Source organism: Rhipicephalus sanguineus, chromosome 2, assembly GCF_013339695.2.
Source record: "Rhipicephalus sanguineus isolate Rsan-2018 chromosome 2, BIME_Rsan_1.4, whole genome shotgun sequence".
Lineage (NCBI taxonomy): Eukaryota > Metazoa > Arthropoda > Arachnida > Ixodida > Ixodidae > Rhipicephalus > Rhipicephalus sanguineus.
This window is the reverse complement of record NC_051177.1, coordinates 2,375,071-2,399,235: the sequence shown is the minus strand read 5'-3', so window position 1 is coordinate 2,399,235 and position 24,165 is coordinate 2,375,071. Positions and strand designations below refer to the sequence as shown.

General features: G+C 47.5%; 1 protein-coding gene across 1 annotated transcript in view; it reads right to left on the bottom strand.

Annotated features, from left to right (window-relative positions):
* The window catches only part of LOC119381022 (palmitoyltransferase ZDHHC17-like), a gene marked incomplete in the record, with an annotated part of 471,788 nt that overhangs the window by 115,383 nt on the left and 332,240 nt on the right, over window positions 1–24,165 (bottom strand). The window contains 1 exon segment of the mRNA XM_049412183.1: window positions 23,957–24,040. Within this exon segment, the coding sequence (XP_049268140.1) occupies window positions 23,957–24,040 (84 nt within the window).

Sequence of the window (24,165 nt, the reverse complement as noted above, 5' to 3'; positions counted from 1 at the left end):
CGGTCTCCTCCGTTCAGTTTGACGCAACGTTTCTGCCTGTGATTCACGTCAATGTCGCAAAACACCCCAGATGTTCCCTGCTGGTCATCTCCAACCAATCAACATTCCAGTAGAGCCATTCCTCCGTGTTGGACTTGATCTTCTCGGCCCCTTTCCTACGTCATCCGCCGGGAACAAATGGGTAGCCGTGGCGATTGATTACGCTACCCGATATGCCATAACACAGGCTCTCCCCACCAGCTGCCCCATCGACGTCGCGGACTTTCTCTCACATGACATCATCTTGTTCCATGGTGCTCCACGACAGTTACTCACTGACCATGGCCGTAACTTTCTCTCTAGAGTTATCGCCAACATTCTGCGTTCATCCGCCACGCAGCACAAACTGACCACCTCATACCATCCGCAAACGAGCGGTCTCACGGAGCGGTTCAACAGAACCCTCACAGATATGCTGTCGATGTACGTGTCGAATGGCCACCATAACTGGGACATTGCTCTCCCTTACGTCACGTTCGCATACAATTCTTCTCGACATGCCACTGCCAGATTTTCACCGTTTTATCTACTGTACGGTCGTGAACCCACCCTGCCACTTGATACTGTTTTTCCTTTGGCTGCCACCCCAACTACCGAGTGTGCACGTGATGCCATAGCACTTGCCGACCATGCGCGCCAAATTGCCCGTACTGGGCTGACTGCTTCGCAAGACACACAGCGACATTACTACGATGCCTGCCACCGTGACGCACAGTTCTCGTCTGGCGCGCTCGTGCTGCTCCGGTCGCCTTCTCGTCATGTGGGACTTTCGGAGAAGCTCCTGTCTAGATACACAGGGCCCTACCACGTCATCCGCCAAGTAACACCCATAACTTACGAGATTACTCTGGTCAATCCTCCTTCACCTTCTGCCGCGGCATCAAGTGACATCGTGCACGTCAGTAGACACAAGGCCTACTCCAGTGTGTCTGACCCTTAATTTTAAAAGCTCCGGGACGGTGCTTTTACCACCAGGGGTAATGCTGCGGACAGTCATCAAAAGACGAATAGGCTGAAGACGACGACGACGACGATTTGGACACTGTTGGGTGCCGCTGCCTTTCCCGGAGTACTCTCCTGAAAATACACTTGCTTACAATCCCTAGTCTTCGTCTCTTCACGTAACAATATCATCATAGGTGTTGCGCGCAAAGTTTGAGGTGTGATCATTATGCAGGAAAAAAAAAAAAATCAAATTTTGACAACAAATTTCAGGCGTCAGCACTCAGAGATTGGGCTGCTAAGCAGGAGTGGACTAGACACAGAGCATGACCAGGGTGCGGAGCAAGACAGGAGGGGAGGGGTGGGGTCACTTTCCTAGAATGGCGCGGAAATTTGACATTAGCAGTGAAATTGTAGAGGGCGCTTGCTTGGGTGAAGGCACTTGCTCAGAATTATCTGGCGGTTAGTAATTTGAAAAATAATACAGCTAAATGACATTTGAGGAAATCTGTAACTTAAAGAATGCGTTTTTAACACAGTTGTGAGGAGGCAGAAAAAAGATCTCTTGGTGTTATAATGCCAATAGCCTGATTTTGAATGTGATGAATAAAGAAAACATGACAACGATAAGTATTACCCCAAGAAGCAATACCATAAATGATATGACTATGAATGAACAATAACAATGTCTCTTCGGAAAAAAATGCACACGATTTCAGTAGTTCTCCTATGCTGTGCTGTGTTTGACGAGTGCTGTGTGATAAAAAACTCAAGTGGGGATCTAATTTAATGTCGAGGAAGGACACCCAAGTGGAGGCATGCCCATAGAGAGGCTATGTTCAGAGCAATGTCTCTGATGTGATGATGTGATGAATTTCATTTTCGTAGCATTTATAATTACAAAACTAGCGTTACACCAATAGGTAAATTTAGACACGTCACTAGCTTCAAAGTTAGTGAAGGTAATAATTTATCTGAGAGGGCAACAATCTTATCCTCAGCGCATAATATTGGTACTGTATAATTAAAGGGGCCCTGCAACACTTTTCCAAGTAACCATCGAATGGCTTCACTGAAGGTGCCTCACGAATCGATTTAACACTTTTGTGACCGCACCTATTCCCATCGATAGTATGTTATCGATGACTTCAAGTTCAACTTTTGGCACTCTCTGAGCGGTTCTGGACAGCTAACGTAATACAAAGGGTAAAATAACATGTTTTTTATCAGTTTTGTTTGCGAGTTTCTTTTTTCCACCGCGGGGAGATTTTTAAAGCTCGTTTGCAGTCGGGTAGGTGAGCGCTCGTTGTTTCAGACTTCGCGTCGACGTCGCTCGCGAGTGATCCACAGAAACAGCAAATTTCGATGGATTCCGATTAATCTGAGTGGGAATCTCTGCATGATGGTAGCAGCACAGACACAGAAGGCGACTTTGATTCGCCAGGCTTCAGTACGGACGGCGAAAGTGTGTCAAACCTCCCCGGAACATCAGCAGCTATCCGCCGGTAAGTTTTGTCTTCTCCTCAGGTCATTTTATAGCTGCCGCGCGTCGATGTAAACGTATCCAGTGCATACTAAAAATAACAGCTCTTATCTGCAAGGTGTTAACTTCATTCGGGCGGGAGCATTTGGCGCTGGCTGCAGAAAAAGCGCAGTTCTCTCCGCGAAGACGGCGCGGTGTGGACTTTGGCCCAGCGCTCCGGTGTGCTGCGCGTCATCGTCTTCATGTTGTTTTTCACCGCAGAAGTCGTCAGAGAGATATGCAACCACACAGATAAGCATGCATGGATGCATACTTTTGAAAAGCCAACATACAGTGAGAGGGACGGATCCATGGAGGGAGGTTACTGAAGAGAAAATGAGCAAGTTCGTCTCACTCCATGTGTACATAGTAATCGTTGAAGTCCCGTGCTTGCATTGGTGTTGGTGTCGGCGACACATATTTTCAGGCCTTCGTCCACCATCAGTAATGCCACGGAAAAGGTTCAAGGCTTCTTGAGTGTCTCTGACCTGAAGAAGATGACCGTCGCATCCCACGAGAATCTTCACCACGTCTTCTCTATTGCAACACATGAACGATTTTTCTACGCTATCTTTTAACCCCGTCGGAACCTTTCAGTGGATGAGAAAATGGTGAAATGTGAAGGTCGGTATGGTATTCGGCAGTATATGAGCGAGAAAGAGGTCAAATGAGGGTACAATTATGGATTTTTGCAGATTTGGAACAGGCTACACTGTTCATTTCAACAAATACACAGGAAAATTGAAAAATACCAGAACTGCAAACTATGCTAGGAAAGTTGAACAGAAAAAAATTTTTCTTTCCCGAAACATGCGCAGCCAGTCTTTTTTTCAGCGCGTCGAGAACCTGCGTCGCGCGATGGCATGATAGGCACTAGTGCCTATATTCTTGTATTTATGTAAATAATCTTTTAATAATAATCTAGGAAACGAGGCAGTCATGGCAGTCTCGTTTCTTCACATATGGTGCCAAAACCTGGGACCACAAATCTGGCCGGAACCGAGAGGCTAGGGGCACCCATGGACTGACGTCTCTGGTTGTCTGACATCGTCTGGAGGTTCACGAGACAAGAGCCCTCACGCCTCCTTCTGCTTCGTACTGACTTGCCCTTCACGATGACAGCCCGACGTTCACAAGGCAAGACAGTTCATGGAGGCCAAAAAGGTACATCTTGACAGCCCAGCGACATGACTTAAGGAGTCGTCTGGAGGTTCGAGAGATGCCAGCTCTCATGTCTCCTTCAGCTCCGTACCGACTCGCCCTTCCCGACAACGGCCTGGAGTTTGCAAGGCTGGGACGTGCACCTAGAGAGAAGCATCCCAACAGCCCAGTCCTCCGACCAACAAGCACTTGATTTTCTTGTCAATGACAATTTTAAGGCTCGCAAGGCCAGGGCGATGAATATCTGTCGCAACACCCGTACTGTAGACCTTGCCTTCAAAGCAGCAAGAACATAAAGAGCAGGCTTAAGCCACCCTAACGCAAGCGGCTTCGAGACTCTCAAGGCCATATAGGCGATTCACATGCTTAATTCTGATTGCGCAGGCCTGGCCCTGGAAACCACCGGCTGTGTACCTGCCTGTCTGCTGAAACTTCACTATGACGGTCCATACAAGATTTGTGAGGCCAGGATGCCTTTTGTAGAGTCTGCCCAGGAGGCTTTAAGAGGCAAGTGAAAGGTGGACATTGCTAGCAGATGCACTGAAGCAAATGCTCTACGCACCGTCTGTGACCACCTGAACTACTGAACTTGATGCAAGCCTTGTTGACCATGTTTCCAAGTGCTAACAATGCTCGTGTTTTGAATCAGCATGTACATTTTGGCACTGGCTGGAATCGAAATAGCAGAGAATGTCACGTCTGGGGCATAGGTATCATCATCATGGGGATTAGGAACTTTCGTTATCATGTCTATTAAAATCGATCACCGGTGATCAATCGATCACCGGTGATCAATGCTTTCAATCGCTGATTTTGGCATGTTGAATTTGTTTCTCGTGCACCTAGCACCTCCTAGCGGTTGGTTCAGCCACTGCACTTTTAGAAACAGTTTGAATTTTCCCGCTTTGGCAACATAGTGATTTTTGACAGAACTTTGCGAAAACGAAGGTGCGCATGTTGTCGGGCAAATGGGCAGGGCTGGCGCAATTGAGAGAAATGCGTGCCGCTCGTGGTTATGCTTCAGTAACACTGGAAGTCAAATATCAAATTATGGTGTCAGCTTCGCAATGTGACAATGTTGCGTGGTAGCAATTGCCCGAAATTTACATCAGCTATCGACTAGAAAGTTGTTGCTTGGAGTCAGGGAAAATTTATTCTACCAAAACTTATTTTTAAAGTCCGCCGCATGTATAATGCGTGGAGGTGGCCTTTTTCAGCCAGTTTGCAGCAGTTTCGGGTTCACTTCTTTTGTTAAATCTGACACAAGGCCGCATCTGGTGTCACTAGTCGCTCCCATGGCATCGTTGCCACATGTGCAAGGGCCTGCGCCTGCACCGCAAGAAACGCGGGCCGCACAAAACTATCCTGCAACTGCACCTGAATTGAGTAATGAAGAGACGAGCTTTCAGTCTGAAGATGACAGCACCTCAGCTTCAAGCTCTGACGGTGAACATGTTTTTTTGTCAGCCTGGGACATCCACAGCTGTTCAGGGGTTGGTTTCGTTTTCGGCCTCAAGTGGCCTCCCCCGCCACACAGGCGTAGCTGCCGGCCTCTGTGCACAATCTTATAGCTACTCCAGTTACGCACAAGCTCCACTCGTCGCTCGGGCACAATGTGCTGGCACCGGCTGAAAAGCTTTTCTTCATGCCAAGATGGCAGCACGGAGCACACCTTGGCCCTCCACTACAGAGCGGTGCGAGATATTTTACGACCACACGCGCCAATGGTGACCAATACAATCTGCAAGAATACAAGTAAATATGCATAGTTGCATATTTTGGAACACCAACCTGTGCGGAGCAAGGTGGCTCCTGGAAAGAGATGAACTGGTGAAGTTCATTAGCATTTTGATTTATACAGACATTGTTCAAACACCAGCAGGCTTTTCTCATAAAAAGAAAAACATTTTGTGCGCAATGTGCACGAGTGTGCCTGTGTTTCACTAAAACCAAGAAATGCTTCACCGCATGGCACGAGCAATGAAGCAGTACCTCGTTTCAGATTTTTTTGTGCATGTTAATAGCAGCGTAGCATAGAGCAATTATTACATTTGATACTATTTCTGGGCCATTTATCTCCAAAATGTATATTCTCAATTTTCTTTGTTTCGAATGTTTTTGTGTGTGTGTGTATATATTAGTGTTTTTACGTTTGTGTTTATCAACGGGCAGCAAAAAATTACACACGTTCAGATTTTTATATGTTCTATAATACTTTTCGTGCTCTACAACTTATACTTTTTGGAAAGAGCATTTCATTATGTACAAATCAGTATGCTGCAACGTGTGCTGGAATATCTTTTATACTGCCAAAAAATTTCTTCCTGAGACCCATGAAAAATGGCCATTTTCTCACGGTAACGAAAGAGTTCTAACTCACTTTCCGTATTTTTATTTCCGAAGTATTTTGCATTTATGCATAATAATTACATGATATGAGCACTCCGCACTGGTGAAACATCACCACAAGCGTTAAAGCTGATGTCAGCGAACAGGTGCTGACTAGCGCCACAACGCTCGTAGGTTACGTCCCTAGCGGCAAGAGGTATGAACCGGAACGTGAGCGCTGGAGAGGGGACATCTGGGCAGGTCAGGAGTACAGTAGGCTGTGGATATGAGCTTCTTGTCACATGCTCGCACAGTATATAGGGACGTTGGTGACGCACAAGCGGCCATTTTGCATGTTTTGGTGATGCACAAGCGGCCACATTGGAAGTTTTGGTACCTGTCGTCATCACAAATAGCCAGACTGCTGTGTGAAGTCACCAGAATCAGTACTGTAGCCTGACGTCAAGCTAATGTCGATGTCGGTATCTGCATCATGGAAAAAATGACTTTAGTATCAAAATAAAATATCTTATCAGCATTTGCTGAGCTTCACACTTTTCTCAGAGCCGTCTCTGCATACAGGAGATTTGTATGGCAGAGTAAACTCGCCTTCGAAAAAAGGTGTCAGTATCCCTTTAACAGGCAGGATGGATCGATGCTGGTGGGAGCCACCGAAATCAGACGGGCAAAGAGGGCAGGCAGGAGAGAAGTGACCAGGACAGCAGTAAAGACGAAAGCCAGGAGTCAACAACCCCGAGTGCAAGGTGAACGAATACGTTAGCTCCGATCATTGCCAGTACCTTGTTTCCCTGCTCCGTCCGCCGATGAGGCACCAAGACCACCCTTCTCGGGGCAATATCAACATGCTGGGAAAGCCCAAAAAATGTGCTTGTGTTATTACTGTGTGCGTGTCGTGTTCTGTGCTATCATACCTATGTGCCTTTAAGGCTCTTAAAATTTTTTTCTTTAAAAATATGTGCTCTTAAAATTTTCTTCTCCTTTCTTGATCGATTTTGATGATACTTGGCGAGTTTATGTATATTTGTGTGCTGATTTCAAATATGCAATTACTTTTCCGGTATACTATGTAGTTTTTAAAATACAAAAGATTTCATGTGCATTTTGGGGAGGAAGATTTTTTTAACAGAGAGAGTTACAAAGTAAATCAGCATATCACAATAACCTGTAATCAAAACTGAGTGCAATGCAACAAAAATGGATGTTCTAAGCCAATTAGAACAAAAGTTACATTAGAACAAAAGTGCATTTGAAACCATTGGGTTTCAAATAACGGGCCACATATTGTCTCAGCCAGGTAGAAGTTCCTAAAATTGAACAGGATTAACCATGTGGCGACGGCACCTTACCACCCGCAGTTGTATGGCCTGGCAGAATGCACAGTCCACACAGTGAAGAAAGGCCTTAGAAAAGCTCAAGGGGGCAGCTTCCTTAAGGGGGGACGTGGGGATCTAATCGCGAAAATCGCCAAAAAAAAAATCAATTTTCGGAACGCTCGTTTTGGCATCTGTGGTCTCTTATTTACGTAGTACCTGAATGATTACGCTGAAAACGCACTCCAAGTGCCCGAAAAAAATAATTTTGTAAGCGAGGTCAGTCAATAAGAAGCACGAAGTCGCGCTAAAACGGCGCTATTCACGACATCGTATCTCGTCTTTCCTGCCACCGAGCGCCATCATTTTGGTGTCGTTTCAAAGCTCAAAGTTACACCTTTCCGTTCCCACCCTTCTTGCTTGTGATCACCGCACAGAAAATGCGCGAAAAAAAAAAAAACATCAGAGGGTGTTCTTACGAACCTTACAATGTACACGGCGCTCGGGCTGCCGAGAAGGCGTCGGTACTACGTCACAGGTGCGGTTTATTGTGCAAGAAAATGAATCTTTAAGCGTTACTAGTTGACAGGGGTGATTGCAAAGCGTCATCAAACTAAACACCACTATTTTGACCGCCTGACGACACATTCCGCGGCTGCAAAAGTAGCTATACAGTCCAACATGCCCAATGTCTACATGCAGCATTTTGCACTTGCATTCCAGAGGGCTGTAAAAAAGCGTCTGCGGTAAATGATAGAGGGTAAAAACTTCCTGAATCAGGCCAAATTAAGAAGTAGAGGCCCAAAAGATTGCCTCCTGGCAAGGACACAAATTATTACTGTCCTGGCACACTTTAGCATAGGGTCAACTGCAACCAAATCTTTGTTGTCCATTTTCTCAAAAGAGTGTTTTGTGACTGCCACTTCGCTTGTGGACAGCATTGCATGACTATGGCCTGGCCGATTTTTATGTTGTTTGTTTTACTGCAATCCATACACTGAGCTGTACTTCAACCCAGTCTTGGAATTTTTGTTTAGACTTTCATTAATTTCTTGTTTTATAATTACTGCATGGCACGGCACGATTAGCTGAGACACAGGCATCTGCATGTAATGTTCAGCAGAAAATTATTAGGGTTGTAAAAAAAAAATCTAAAAGCGTCATTAAGTACAAACAGTGTGTGAGAAAAGATACAAAGTAGTTTCAGCCTCCTAGCATGTTTCATCATTGTGGCAGGCTTTCCACAAGCAAGGATCTTGTGAATTTTTATAAAATAAAATCTATTAAAGATATCTTCATGAAAATTTAAATTTGTATTTTTAACAAGGCGTTGCTTCGGGCTAGTTGGTAATCCATAATTACGAGATTTATAGCGCGGAACTTCTACACTCGTCGTGTTCCTTTGTCCCTTGTGTAGCAGTTCCGCGCTATAAATCTCGTAATTATGTATTTTTAAGATGATTTGTATTATGTGTACCAAATTTCATCAACCTAGGCGAAGAAACTAAAAAGTTACAAACGATCCCAGCATCCCCCCTTAAATGCCTCAGTCAGTTTTTCAAGAAACTGCAGGAAGTGGAAAATGGAAGTTTGCGATGAAAAAATCCGTAAACAGGGGGTGAGTGCTCGAGCCGACGTTTCGACAAGAGGACTTGTCTTCTTCAAGGTTGGAACTTGTCGAAACCTCGGCTCGAGCACCCACCTCTGTTTATGGATTTTTTTCATCAGTCAGTTTTTGTGCTGCTACCAACAGACACCTTTCAAAGCTGGGAAGACGCCATCTGAGAACCTCTTTGTTGATACAGTGCACACGAAACAACGACGAAGTATAGGAAATACAGGACTCGCAACTAAAGTTTATTAGGAAAAAACAAGCATATATATATGCGTGATGTGCAACATAACAAACAAAACGACAAACACCAAAAGCGAAAAATCCAAACAGGTCTCAAGCAAAGAAAAGCCTAAAAAAGACAGGTATCATACCCTGCAGCTGCTGCAAAGGTACAAAAATTCTGCGTCACTCAGCGAAATCGATGGCATGCTAACGCACTTATCTCCTTTTCTTCTAATGTGTTTCGCTTTTGGTGTTTTTACTTTAGTTGCGAGTCAGAGCCTGTCCTCTGTTTTCTTATACTTTGTCATCGTTTCGTGTGCGCTGTATCAACCAAGATGAACGCATACCAACTCGCTCAAGCTTCCATTCTTCTGAGTACCTGTTTGGGTACCAGCTACAGACTAGGATAGACTGTTGCCTCCCAAGTGCAGGCGGTGAACCGCATGTTGAAGCACGCTCGTCTACCATGCTGTTCTTTGCAGGACCGCCTGTGTGGCTCAGAAGTTTACACAGGCAGTCAAGATGGTTACCTGCAGTGGTCAAAAGCACCCAAGGGGAGCTCGGATGGCGACTGTGTCCAAGTTGGACGGCGAGGAACGTCGTCATGCAGACCAACTACGACTGTGTACGCCCAAGTACTCGAACACGCGGCAGCCAGGGGGCGCCACGGCAACCACCACCACTGACAGAACCTTGCCCAAGCCAGCAGACATGGCTGACCCCGCTCCGGTGGGATTGCCACCCCCTTTCCACCCCGAGCCAAAGACGGCATTTTGCCGGTCCACCAGGCTACAATGGCCTCCTCAAAGGCTTACCGTAAAAAGCCAAGCAAGCGTCCCGCATGAGCAAGCACCCCCACCTCCTTTTGTTGAGATATTTGAAATAAGCGCCAATGAACGAGCAAGCGCACCCCCCCCCCCAACCCTCCTCCCCTGCAGCCACTTTTTCTCAAGACGAGCATCGCTTGTGTAAAAAGAACCACAAGAATGCGTATCTAATGTTGTTTATGAAATTCCGTTGTCATGTGACCAGTCGTATATTGGTCATTCACCGGGTGTGGCATATCTAATGCACCAGGTGGCTCGGAGGATGGTGCACTGCACGCCAGGCTCTCCGGTGTCGGCCATGTACCACCGGAGGTCTCTGCAGGCCGAATGCACGGACTTAATTTTTGCGTCTGACTCTGAGGAGTCGTTTGACGAGTTGAATATTGACAAGGGGGTATAAAAACAGTAAATAAATAAAGCATATTATTAGAAACATGGATGGGCATTTTTTTATTTTTAGTGGCTTACCTGCCACATTGAATTTCGGTCCATGACTGAGCAAGCGCACCCTCCCAAATCTGGTCGCATTATCCTTCATCAACTAACTGAAAGAACACCTCGTGACGCCACTTCAAGTGATAGCATACTACTGAATGCCATGACATCACCACAACAGCATGTAAAAACAATGCCCACAAAATGAAACGACCTTGGTTACTTAGTTGTTCACTCGAAACGCACCAGTGTGTCTTCTCTGGAGGGGGACAACAAAGTGATTGCTCGTCGGAATGTCAGTATCCCTTCCATCTGGTGTCACTGAATGCTGGAAGCGCACATATGTCAGCGGTGCACTTTGAAGTCGCCTGGCAGTCTATGGACATTACATTGTGGTCATCTGTTGAGCAGAGCCCGCATCTGTATGTAGGCGTCTACAGATAGGCATCTGCAGATTGTGGACAAGAAGCTCGCATGTGACCAGTACGAGAACACCGGTACAAGTGTACCACACCAGGCTTGTACACATGAAACTGCAGGATGCATTCATACTATGTGATGTCTCTCGGTGCAGAGTGATAAGGCACATGAGTCCGTGGCACCTGTAACGAGCTGTCATGACTATGTGCAGGGCACTTCAAAGCGTTAACAAGGCCCTCCTGTGACTCCCTGGATCAAGTCCAACGGCTACATACCGATGAAAATTCGAGCTGGAACTCAAGTAAACCTGCACTTGCATGGTAGAATCAGCTGTGATTGGTAGAGCTTGCAGTTCTGTGAGGCGGTCTAGATCTGTTAGTGAATGCACCCATACAGATACAGTCGAGCCGTGCAATAACGAAATCGCCGTGGAAGCGATTTTTGTTCGTTCTTGTGAGAATTTCGTGATTACGAAAATAGAAAGATACGCACACCAAACACTTCACGCAGCCAAAATTTATTTAAAGAAGTCGCCGATCTTGCTATGCTTCACATTGCTTTGAAAGAGCTTGATGGCTTGAGCCTCGCAGCTTAATACGCTTTGCACAACTTCGTCGTCGTTGCTGTGGGTGCCGAGGAAAGTGCAAATGATGTCGATTTGAGAACTGTAGGCAGTGAGCTGCACGGGATGCTGAACTCCTCTCAATATCCGTCATTTTTCTGCCTTTCACAGTTTCAACGAAGATCCTAGACTTTTCCTAACGCATCAAAAACTTACTTGTCTTTTTTAATAGGAGGTGGCATCTTTCCGAAAGGCCAAACAACACTGCACATAAGCAAAGAGCGAGAGATCTCGGTATGCACACAGAGAGACACGCAGCAGCAAGTAGAGATGGGTCGCTCAGGAGCGAGCCGGATCTTTTGAGCGGCTTCATTAAAAGAACGTGTGATCCGTGGCTCAGTAAAAGTCCAACTGAGCGGCTCACTGAGCCACTGAGCTGAGTGAGCCAACTGAGCAACGGCAGCAACGGTTCTCCGGCTCTCTTTCGCTCACTGAGCCGTGGCGGCGGCGGTTCTTTCTCGCTCCCTGAGAGCTGGTTCTCTCTTGCTGACTCAGCAGTAGTTCGCTCTTGCTCAGTGAGCCGTGCTGAACCGATTGAATCTCTCCGTTTGAGTTCGCGTGCCGTGAGAGAGGTACGCTGGGTTTCTGAGTGCGGCTTTCACGCCATCTATTGGCGATGAAAGAAAACAACTGCCCTTTCCTCCTTGCATGTTGCTCACAAGAGTCGCAACCTCCTTGACTTCGGCTTCCTCTGTGGGTACCCACCGGCTGCTATGTTTTTATCCAGAGGCATGCACAGAAGTCTCGTGGATTCATTTTCGGTTACTGGCCGACGAGCGTTGGCAGCTGCGGGCAGACTCGCGCTGCTCGATCGCTGTGTGCGGTGCGCGTGGCAGTTCATTGTGAGCTGGTGCAACTCGTCCAAGATGAACAGATGAACTTAGTTTACGTCCTGGTTTTTATTAGTGTACCGTAAAGTCCCGAGCAAGCACCCCCCCCCCCCCCTTGGTGAAGGGTAATCCGACAACAAATTGTAGGCGGGGAGCCCTTGCTCGGTCATGGATTAAAATTCTATGTGGCAGCAGAAGAGCTGCTAAAAATAACGAATGCACACCTGTGCTTCTAATGCAATGCTTTATAAAATACGCATGCATCCACTGTTTTCATTCGCTCTATCAGGCGAATAAAAACAATGAACGAAACAGTGAAAATGGTGGGAGGGGGCGCTTGCACGGGTAGGGGCATTTGGTCGGGATATTGCTGTAGTCATGATAATGTCACCCATATAATCCACTCCAGTGCATTTCTGAGCATTCACTATTAGTACGTTATTTGTACTTGGTGTTCATTCTGCATGGTGTTGCAGCCCGCTCATTTATAATTAGCGTGTGTATGCGAACAAGTGAATAAGTTCGGAAGAAAACCTGCAGTAACCTTTGTTCTTATTTTGATCGACCACAGTTGACGACCAAGCAATCTTAAATGGCTGGGTAACAGTGTGGAGCCAATAATAGTTTCCTAATGATGCACTAATAATAATATCTGGGGCTTTATGTCCCAAAACAACGACATGACTATGAGGGACGCCGTAGAGGAGGGCTCCGGAGAATTTGACCATCTGGTGTTCTTTAAACGCGCACTGACATTGCACAGTACGTGGGCCTCTACCATTTTGCCTCCATCAAAATGCGACTGTCGCGGCTGGGAGCCCGGGATTTAAACCGTGACCTCCGGGTCAGCACCCGAGCACAGTAACAGCTACGCCACTGCAGCAGACCTGATGATACACTAGAGGGAAATCTGGTGCTAGTGTCTATGGTCTTCAGCCACACAGTTCTACTATTATAGGAGTTGCGAAAATCCAAACACGCCATTGGCCGAAATCGTAGGGTTTTCTTATTGTTTCGTCATCTGTTGACCAAAAATAAACTAATAAAATGCTCATAACAACATGAGCATTGAGCGGCGTCCAGAGCGGCGTGCAGAGCGTCCAGAGCGTACGCAGAGCGGCGTCCAGGGTTTGGGATATACGGTCTGATCGTTGTCTTTGTGTAGCCAGTTTCAATGCTTTGTGGAAGTTCGCTTGTGAAAAAGGTCAGAATCAAATGTTTGGTGGGGATTTCCTGATTGTTTCTCCTGATTACAATTCGCTTAACATTTGTTACGTTTCGATCCTTCCACCCTTCGAGGAGTTCAGTCTCAGATAAGTGAAGGAGATCGATGTCTGATAAGACACTAAAGGGGGGGGGTAATGGATTTGTGGGGTGTTATAGTTATGGGAATGTCGCCAAAGTATGTGAGGTTCTTCAGTTTCTCGAATTGTACCTTGTTATGGAAATCTAGAAGAAGGTCTCCACTAGCCATTTTAGTAACTTTATATCTAGCACCTATGGTGTTTGTTAGTGATCTGGAAACTACAAATGGGGAAACAGTCCTAGCTGTTTTGTCAATCTTTTCGCTGTGTACAACATGGTAGGGGGGAAAGTTTCTTTTGGTCGGCTTAGAAAGTTTAGGTCTACAGTGCGTACGCGCTTTGAAGCGGCATGATCACTTCTTAGAGGAAACACTCTATGCATGGTATTGGAGTTCAATTCGGCAGTGATGGCGGCCACCCACCACGGAGCCCAACATGGGGATGCTACAAGATTCATGGAATGGAAAACATGCAGATGCCAGCCGCACACCGCTACTATAACCCAATGCGCATAGGCCAAGGTTGGCTATTTGCACAAGGTTAACCCTTGCCGCCAGGAAAAACGGAAGTTGAAGAGCAGAGAGGACAGGAAAGATTAAAAGTCAGAGACAAAGATGAAGATGAGGAGAGAGAGAGAGAGACAGGAAAAGGCGACTGCCGGTTTCCCCTGGGTGGGTCAGCCCAGGGGTGCCGCCTACGTGAAGCCAGGGCCAAAGGGGTGTGTTGCTCCTGCCAGGGGGCCTTAACTCTTTTTGCTACCGTGCCTATTTCGCTACCGCGACTAAGGCGCTATCGCGCAGTTTACGGGTGCCTAACGCCATCTAGGTAAGAAAGTGGGAAACGCACGAAGGGATCTGCAATGTTTTGCTTGTTTTTTGCTACGGGGAAGTTTTCTCTTGCCGTGAAAAGTTTCGGGTAGCTGCGCGAGCGCGTCGATCATGGCGTCGTCATCGTGTGTAGACGTTCCCAAAAGACGACGCATTTCTCGTGAATCCAGCGCATCAACAGTTGATTTTGAGGATGTAATCAGCAGCAGTGAGTCTGGAGAAGATGTTGATTCATCAGATTTCAGCACCGATGACGAGGATGCGTCAAGTCAAGCCGCAACATCCGGCAGGTGAGTGTTTCCTGTATGCGAGGCGCACATTTTGCTGACTAATCAGTGGTTACGAGTGGCGGAGCGTGTACTCACAGCAATTTTACTCATTTTCAGGGTCTCAACATCCTACGAACATGATTCCTTGCCGGCATCTGTCATTGTACAGTTTCTGCCGAGACGAAATCAGGGGGTCGAAGTCGGTGGTGCGCTCGAGAGTAACGCATGGCGCTTTGTCCGGGCCGTCGATTTCTTCCAGTTGTTTCTCACCCCGCAGCTGATCAGCATGATCTGCGACTACACGAACAAATATGCGTGGATGCATATTTTAGAGAGGCAGACGTACGCGGAAAGAGACGGTTCGTGGAGGAGCTTCAGTCCCGATGAAGTGACGAAAGACATGTTCCCCCTCCTCCACCTCCAAAAAAGTCGGAACACAAGCCCAAGTGCAAGAAAAACGCCGAAATTGCAAGCTCTGCTACGCAGTTTTGTGTCAGCCATGTGAGGTCTATCTTTGTTTCATCCCGACGAGGGACTGCTTTGGAAAATGGCACGAAACGCACCCTCACTAACTTTCTTTTTTGTTGAAGAACACTTTTGCAATAATTTTTAAAACTCGTACAACCTTTTTGCAACATAAGAAGCTACAAATTGTATATCTTGAATTCTTTTTAACCTCATCATTCTTTAAGTTATCCTCCTTTTTAAGTGTTAAATATATAATCACTGTATAAACTTTTCTTTATAAAAGTTTATTTCATTATTATGTGTAATAAATATATGTACAACAATTATGTTATTGGGCAGAGTGTTCTTTTAGCTACATTTTGGTACCAAACAATGTAAATAAGGCATTAGTATCTAGCCAGAAAAAATTATTTTTCACACCTAGTAAAAACGGCCCCTTTTCCCGCGGTAGCGAAAGAGTTAAAGGTCCAATCACCCGGCGTCGGCTCAACCCCCAGGATCCCCTTTTCCCCGGACACGGCAAGCCACGCACGGCGAGGCATGGGAGGGGTCGAAACCCCCCGTTAGCTCGAGTCCGTGGTGTCGCTACACACCAAACGCCTGTTTGCGCAGACGCCCCTGCGGGGGGTTTTATACCTGTCAAGTCGATATCCTCACAAAAGGAGAGTGCAAGCATGACGCGAGAGCCGAGAAAACGAGCTGCAGTGCGTCTTAATCGGCGGGTGATTCTCCAGCGGCACGGAGGACTTCCTTCTCAGGAAACAGTGCCACGGCTGTATAATTTTTGTTTCGCATGCCACAAACGTTTGTTCAAGAAAATACACGTCTGCTACTGTAAGCATGCCATATAAAAACAAAAATCATATGACTCGTAGTCCCCACCGTAGAACATCGATAGCGTGTACGGCTTCATTTCGGAGTGCATGTGGACCATTATTCATCTTTAACATGACAGAATGAGACTTACCTCGAGATATACGTCCTACACGGTGTAATCGCGACTTGGGAAATGCATTTCGCTTTGAGTCTGGCGTCGTTGTCGTCGATCGTCTGCTCTTCATCGTAAACGTGATTGACGAGCCTTTCTCCTTTTATCAAGTTCGCTTTTCGGAAGTGCCAGTCAAACTTGAAGATCCTTTTGAAGCCGCACTGCAAGCGGTAGATTGTGAGGCACCTCAAGTGCACCACGAGAGCTCTGCACGTGCACAGAAGCCAGCGGCAGTGCATTGGAGCGAAGGGAAAATGCACGTTGTTTGCATCCAGTTTGTATTTTTATGCCAGAGATGGTGCTGCCTGTCAAGAGCAGCAGCGCCACTAAGCGATGCTTGGGGAGCCTATAAAGTCCAAATTGATAGCATCCCCCTGCGCATCGTATGTTCCACCGCAAGTAAAAGCGTGCGAGTGGGGCCAATGAACGCGGCTGAAGCAGAGATCAAAGAGCCGGCCCATCTCCGTCGCTTGGAGGGTGCATGCAGTTAACATAACCCCGTTCGGGAGGCCTGCCGTCGAAGCAGAGAGGAAACGCCCCGCCCGTCTTGCATGAGCATGAAAAGATGCGAGGGGAGGGGGTGGGGGCATTTGATAATTTATTTTAAGGGCGCGGTGGCGATCGCTGGCCCGCGCACTATCTCGGCAGCTATCAGCGGGCGGCTTGTATACCCTTCTACGTGCTGCGATCTCAACGCGAAGACACTGTGCGGAAAGAGCATCTCCCCCTGGAGCGGCCATATTCTCTTACACCAGCATTTTGTAGAGGTATGCGAGATCGAATCCTTGCTATCGTATTCATTACTTTACCCTTGCGATGAAACTGTGACTTTCTTTAAAAAAAGGAAGCAATAAATTCGATTTGGAACCCTATAGCACTGACGAGCTCGAAAAGGCAGGGCCTTTTAAGGGGTATTTACCGCAGAGTGATTACAAACACGGATGTGCTGCTGGAAGGAATTACGAAAAAGTTCTTCTGTATTAAGATCCATGGACAGAGTATATCTGAGGAAAAGTGTCACTGCGTTTCCACCGTTCATGTGCTCTTGCATAGACGCGAAGCACTGAAAATTCGATATTGTTAAATATATCTATTGCTAGTGATCCCAGATTTCATTCCGCGATGTCCAGAAACAGAAGTGACAGACCTTTTAGCAGCACGCGTGTAGTTATTACTGAGCATTTCTTTCATTACGTGTCGTACGACGCTTGGAACGAGCTATCAGCAGCGTTTCTGGAACAGGCGACGTTCGCCGATCAATTGCCACCACACTTTCACGCTGCTAATTGGCCTAGATGTCACGAGCATCTGCGGAGAGCGTGTTTTACTGCCAAGCTGACTTGCACAACAGAAGCTGCGTCGGCACCGTGCAAGGCGTCACGGCTTACTCGGCACGCATGCGCGAGTGCTGTTTATTCAGTGGAATAATTCTTGGTCTGTGGTTGTAACTTTGACGGCTACAAGATCAAGCTGCACATGTTTTGATGCGCCAACGGTGCGAATGCCGGTGATAGACGCCCCCAAACCCAAGACTCTGGTGCAGTTTGGCGCAATTTTCGTCTATATTATCAGGATGGCGCGGCACACTTTGGCGCAGTTGGCGCAGGAGTGGAATCACTGGATATGTCGAAGTACTGGTGTGGTTTCACCTCGGCTTTGTACTTCACCGGGAAGCCTACCAAACGTGAGCTGTCTCTGTCGACGATCAGGCCTAAGAGGAAAGAACTGCGGATGATCACTACTGACTGCTGCTTCAGCTCAGGTCCTTCACGAAAGAAACCTGCTTGCAAATTGACACGGGTAAGCAGTTGTACCGAGAACACCGGCCACTCTAGTGCAACCAGAACCAAGCCTTTGGTTCTGGTGCGCCACTGGACATTGGCAGCACAGGGAGGACACCAACATCTCGGGCCAAGAAGGGCACTTCCACTTGCTGGTAGGTGTTTCCGAAGCAGACGAACCAGTTTTATCCATTTGTGAATCAGCCATGCGTTCCACATGGCGCTTTGGAGTGGAAGCAGCTAGTGGTTGGCTACTGATATCCCTGGCTCCACATCAGGCATCAATACTGTTACATGTGAAGAACACTGACACTGCCACCAGATGCAACTGGTGAGACACCGGGGTTGTTTTGGCAAGTGTCCCACGCACAACGCCAAAGCGAACGGCACCAACGGGGGTCAGTGCGGGTCTCATCTATAGTGTCCAGGAGACGAAAGCCAGGTGGCGACCTTGTGGCCTCATCCAAGGCTTTTGGCAGATCGCTTCTTTGCCTGCAGGGCCAGACAGCTAGTCGTGCTAATGTTCAGCCAGGATGCAAATGTTGCACCAATGCGAGTGCGATGATGGTCGCGCAAGCTGATGCTATCAGTGCCAACCATGATTTGCTACTTCAAAGAATAGTAAATTGGGAGTCTGAAGACCAGCCCAAACAGGGCAACCTCAACTGCGCCATGCTGTCGCACAAGCCATGTCATCCCGCAACACTAAATCCAATACAGTTGAAACCCGCAATAACGAAATCGGCAGGGAAAGCACAAAATTTCGCTCTTGCGGGAATTTCGTTGGCGCGAGAATGCGGCAGAAAAGACATGAAATTTACAAAAAACACATTTTATTTCCAAAGTCCGTAAGTTTGCTTTGGCGGGCCTTACGATGTGGCAATTTCATGCCTCTCGATCGGGAATCTTGTTTGCCACGGCACAAAGTTCGCCCCATGCACTGGTCAGTCACGGCGGCACTGCGCTGTCACCAGCACCGTGATCAAATGCGCCTACAGGCGAACCTTCTTCCGGCTCCGCTGGATCATCGCGGATCAGTGCAGAATCGTGGACAGCGAGCTGCACACAACGCCAAATTCTTTGGCGATGTCCATTTTTTTCCTGCCCTTTTCCACCTCACTGATGATTGCAGCCTTATCTTCCAGCGTGATTAACTTCCGCTTTTTTGTTAGATGCGGTATCTTCGCAGGCAGCGAAATCGACGAAGCTATCGCAACACACAGTTCACGTTGCACCAAGCGACCAAGCAAACGCTCCACAAATGGGCGTGTTAAGTTAGCGTGCTCCGAACTCCAAAGAAACACACTCGCATGCGCTCGAGTGCAACGCATTCGAAGCTTAGCTTAACGGCGATTTCCACCGACTGCTTTCGGGGGCACGAAAGCCTCACATGGCGAATGTTATGTTGCTTCCGCGGTAGGGACGAGCGGGGAACGAGAACGCACTTCGTCGGAGGAGAGCGTTGGCAACACGTCATTTCTTCGGAAGCCGTAGCAGGTGCGAGCTTTCGCGCACGTCTTCGTGCACAGTCTCAGGGTTGAAGTGCATAAAGCGTGCTCTGTAATCACGCACAAGAAGTCGCTTTTTAACTGTTAAGTTTACAAGAGCGCACTCCACCGGCTAGAGTGCGCTCGAGCTCCTTAACTTAACGCGCCCAATGGCTCCACACACGCGACCACGTGCGCGCAAAGCCGACCAAGCCAAGCACAGAGCCAAGCCAACGAACGAAACTCCATGAGGAATGTGCATGGGAACGTGGATTTGGCTACGTAGTCCGCAATAACGAGCAGGTGTTTCGGCAAGCCATCATCATCATCATTGTCGCCAGCTTTATGTTTTTTTGTAAACAATGATGGCGGTTGCTTCTCAAGCGCGCTGCTATGGTGGCTAGAAGGAGAGGTGTCAGCATCGTCTCGGCCGCGCCGTGAAAGGAGGCGTGCTGGTATTTCATGCCGCCGCGGGGCGGCGCGCACGTCAGTACTGAGGTCTGTCGAGAACACCCGCCGACCGCCGGAGCCGCACGTTTCCTCGCTTGCACGTGTTCTTGCAACGTCTGCGGCAGGGGCGTAGCCAAGGGGAGGGCGGGGGGGGGTTCATAACCCCCCCCCCCCCGAAATTTTGCATGTGTATATATACACGCACACATAAAACGCACGCACGAACATACATAAAGTATGGTTGAACCCCCTCGAAAAGAATTTCTGGCTACGCCCCTGGTCTGCGGTGTGCCAATTCGAACTTGTTCGTTATCGGTACGTACCAATGTGACTATGCCACAGTGACGACAATGGTGTGTAAACAGCAAAGACACTGCTTTGCACCTGGATGCTTTGTAAGAGTGTGTCAAAATAAATGTCTTGCTTGAACAATTAGACCTTGATTTGCGATGCGCAAGTCATAAAAGTTAGGGGTGTGTGAATATTCGAGTTTCGAATTCCAATCGAATAATGCCTAACCGAATGATTCGATTCGACTTTCGAATAGCTCGTATTCAAAGTATCGAATAATTCGACAGGACGAATATCTAAAACGCGACAAAGGTGCAACTTGGCTAGGGTGGAGTGGATAAATCTAACGCTAACATCGGTACAGTAGGCCTCTCGTTAAAACTTTCACCGATATCCTGGTACAAAAGCGAGCGCATGTTTATTTCAAAGGCGATCATGTAATTTGCACACGTAAAAAAAAAGAAACATGAGAAAACTGTCAAGCTCTTCACAATTTCGCCTCTGAAACGAAGGCATGCACTTTCCTTGCCTGTTCGGTCGCGTATGCCGCAGGCGACGTATTACATTCCGACTTCGGCTCGCGAAACCCTCGGCTTTTGGATTCATATATGAAAATTTGTTCCCGCTGTGCAGTCGTCACTGCCGCACCGCACCACTCGTTCAAGAACTCCCATCGCTTCGGCGCGTAGTTGAAACACTGATGTGAACGAGCGCCCGAAGATTGTTGGGCCCCGAGTATGCATCGAGATAAAGCAGTATTGCGCGACCACAGATGGAGCACAATTGAAGCCGTATTCCGCAACCATAGGGAAAAAAACTATACCGTACCCCCTTTTTTTAGCCGTTGAGAGGGCCCCTGCTAACTGGAGTGACGGTTCTTCTATCAACATGCCTGCGCGCCCAGAAAAGCAGAATAAAAATACTCTTCCGAACAAGCACGCATAGGCGTGCGCACAGGGGGGGGGGGGGGGGGGGGGCGGCGCCCACCCTAATCACCTAAGAGGGGGGGCGCAATATCTGCCCCACACATTGACCCTTCTAGTCACCTAAGAGGGGGGGGGGCGCAAAATCTGCCCCATACATTGACTTAGCAGGGTGGGGGGGGGCGCTGCGATGAATCTTTGCCCCCCCTGATGGGGAACCCTGCGCACGCCTATGCAAGCACGTAATAAAGCTGCCACCAACCCGTAGCGTGCCTGATTTTTCCTTTGTCTTGCGGTAACTGGCGGTACTAGTTTCATGTAAATATACGTACTATTCGATATTTTTCGCCACTATTCGATTCGAATTCGATTCGAGATGAAATTTCACTATTCGCACAACCCTACTAAAATAACGCATTCAAGTATGGTTGTTGATACTTTTACCTGCATTGAGACGCCACGGAGAACACTGTGGCATCAAAGTGAAAACTGCACGGACGATGTTTTGGTGTCAAGCTCACGGCAAGTCACTCATTTGATTCCCTATCTTCCAGCGCTTCGGAGTGCGAGTGGCAAACGTAGCTGATATACAAGGAAGTAAATTGAAAACATTAGTTTTCAGTGCCAATACATGCTTTGCAGCGAGCCGCCAGAAATGTGCCAGCTAGCCTTTGTTATAATCCGCATGGTAGCGTGAAATAGTTGCAACGAAAAGCCAGAAAAGCGGCTGCTACGCGCGCGCGGGCGCCTCAGAGCCGACAACAGCGCCGCCGCATCTGGATGAATTCTCGCTCCCTCTCCGGCGCGCCGATGCTGACACCTCTCCTTCTAGCCACCATAGCGCTGCAGCTATAGTTTTGCACAATTTAAGTGTAGCATGAATGCATTTAAGCAGTTTTTGAATAGTTAACGTTGCAAGAGTAGATTATTTGCGCACTCGTGTTTCAAATATTTCGTTAGTCAGGGACTGCGGTATGAATATCTTTTGTAGTCGCGAGTTACGAAATGCATTGACTCCTATGGGTGTTCGCCGGTGCTCCGAAAATATTTTGTTGCGGTGAGAATTTCGTTCCCTCAGGATTTCGTTATCGTGGGTTTCGACTGTAATCAGCATACTTACATAGCCCGCAAAGCTCTCCAAAGCGTTCTGTACATGCACAGTTGCAACCTGTTACTTTATGGTGTACAGAGTAAAGATTTGCCTCCAACATATAAAAATGTCCGATGAAAATAAAAAACTAGGTGATGATTACGTGACATTGGGTGTTTCTCATCTGCAATCTATGTTTCAAGATCTCCTGGTACCTCGCTTTTAGGCTTCTGCCCAATGGCGAGATAGTTAATTAAAAAGAAAAGAGGCCAATAAGAGGAAGGAAAAGAGGCGAAAAGAAAACGCTTCCTTGTGCTCAGGCCGGCGGCTCTTGTTGGACATGATGCCAGGATACCTGATTTCACTCTGAGCATCTCACAATCTTCGGGCCACAACTCCGCCTCTCTACCAAATCCCTGATGTCATGCTTTTAGGCGCATTGTCTAAAAGCCATGTCTACCTGTGACATCCAAATGGGCCTCTTGTCCCTCTCCCTGTATCGAGGTGGGCTCTTCCATTGGTAAACAGACTGGCAAGCAATGCTTTTGGGAGGTTTAAGGATACCACTTTACTGTGGAAAGTCTCTGTTTACCATCTGCTGTGTAGTCACATGTTCAACACCTGGAGGAGGTCCCCCAAAAAGTGTTACTGCCTCCTCGAGACACACAAGTGGACGATCGTTCACGCTTCTCTCAGGAGAGTGGGGCGCAGGGTGGTGTTTGTGTGAGGTGGTGACAGAAAAAAAATATTCCTAGGGTACAATGGAGGGGGGTGTGAGCCGCTGATATTCCCAGAGGGGAGGGCGACAGCCCCGCTGGTTCAAGTCTGAGGAGGGGGGGTGAGGCGCTGATCCCTTAGACCCCTCTGCAGTTGACGCCTATGCCCCGACGCACTATGCAGAACCTGTGGTAATAGCTGATGCCATGTCACAGTTTATGCTTTGTTTTGCAATTTTGTGAAATGGCCCTCCATGTGTCACCAGTAGCAACCAGGGATGTCAGTTCATCACCGACGTTGTTCAAGAGATCCTGCATCTGTCTGCCTGCAAGTTCTGCCATGCCACCTTTTATAATCCGTAGACCAATGGCTTCGTAGAGCACACAAACAGGACTCCAATGAACACGATATCATGCTCACACTCCTTATAGCTGTCCTTTCACGATGGCGCTATGCCACGGCGCAGAAGCCTGTCACATCGGTAGCCTCTGGCCTCTCAACAGCGTTCTAAGATCCATTACGACGGCCACAATCACTTTGTTTTTTATACTAAAGGTGGCCTTGTGTGGTTGTGGACACCAGACACCGGTCCACAGACATAGTTTGTTTGAGAAGTTCTTGGCTCACTAATTTCTTGACCACCTCAGCAATGTTACATGTGTAATCTCTAGTGTCACAAGCAGTGGTAACTGCTCTAGCACTGTACTCCTTAAACCATACTTTCCCAGTGGGCATCGTCTGCAAACGGTCAATTGGAATGTAATTGGATGTAGAAGAGAATGCTCTTGCTGAACTGTGTTCCCATCATAATGAAGATTTCCTAGCTATTACACTGAAGTTTGCTGTAAGGCTATTTAAAAGATGCAGCAATGACAAGGAAGCAGATTAAGAAGTGCAATTGTATCAATGCACTTTTCCACATGCAGGCGCCACACCTGGCATAGTTCATGCAATAGCTGCACAATGCTCATAACAGCTAGAGAAAGGCACCAAGAGCCTTACTGTTGCAAGTAGTCTGTTATTAAACTAATATGTATGAGAACGATAAAAAGTTTCCAAGGGCTTACATGCAAAGCATCCATACCACGACCATCCCAGCATGGCCAGAAGGAAGATTAAATAGTTGACAAAGTAGATGTGGTTCCCAGCTCCTGCAAAAAGACACTCGGCATTCTGTTCAGCTGCCAACACCAGCAATACTTGGAAATAAACGGTTCACATAAACAAAGCTTTTTTTTTTGTTAATCAGCGGAAAGACCTGAACAAGGTTTTGTTT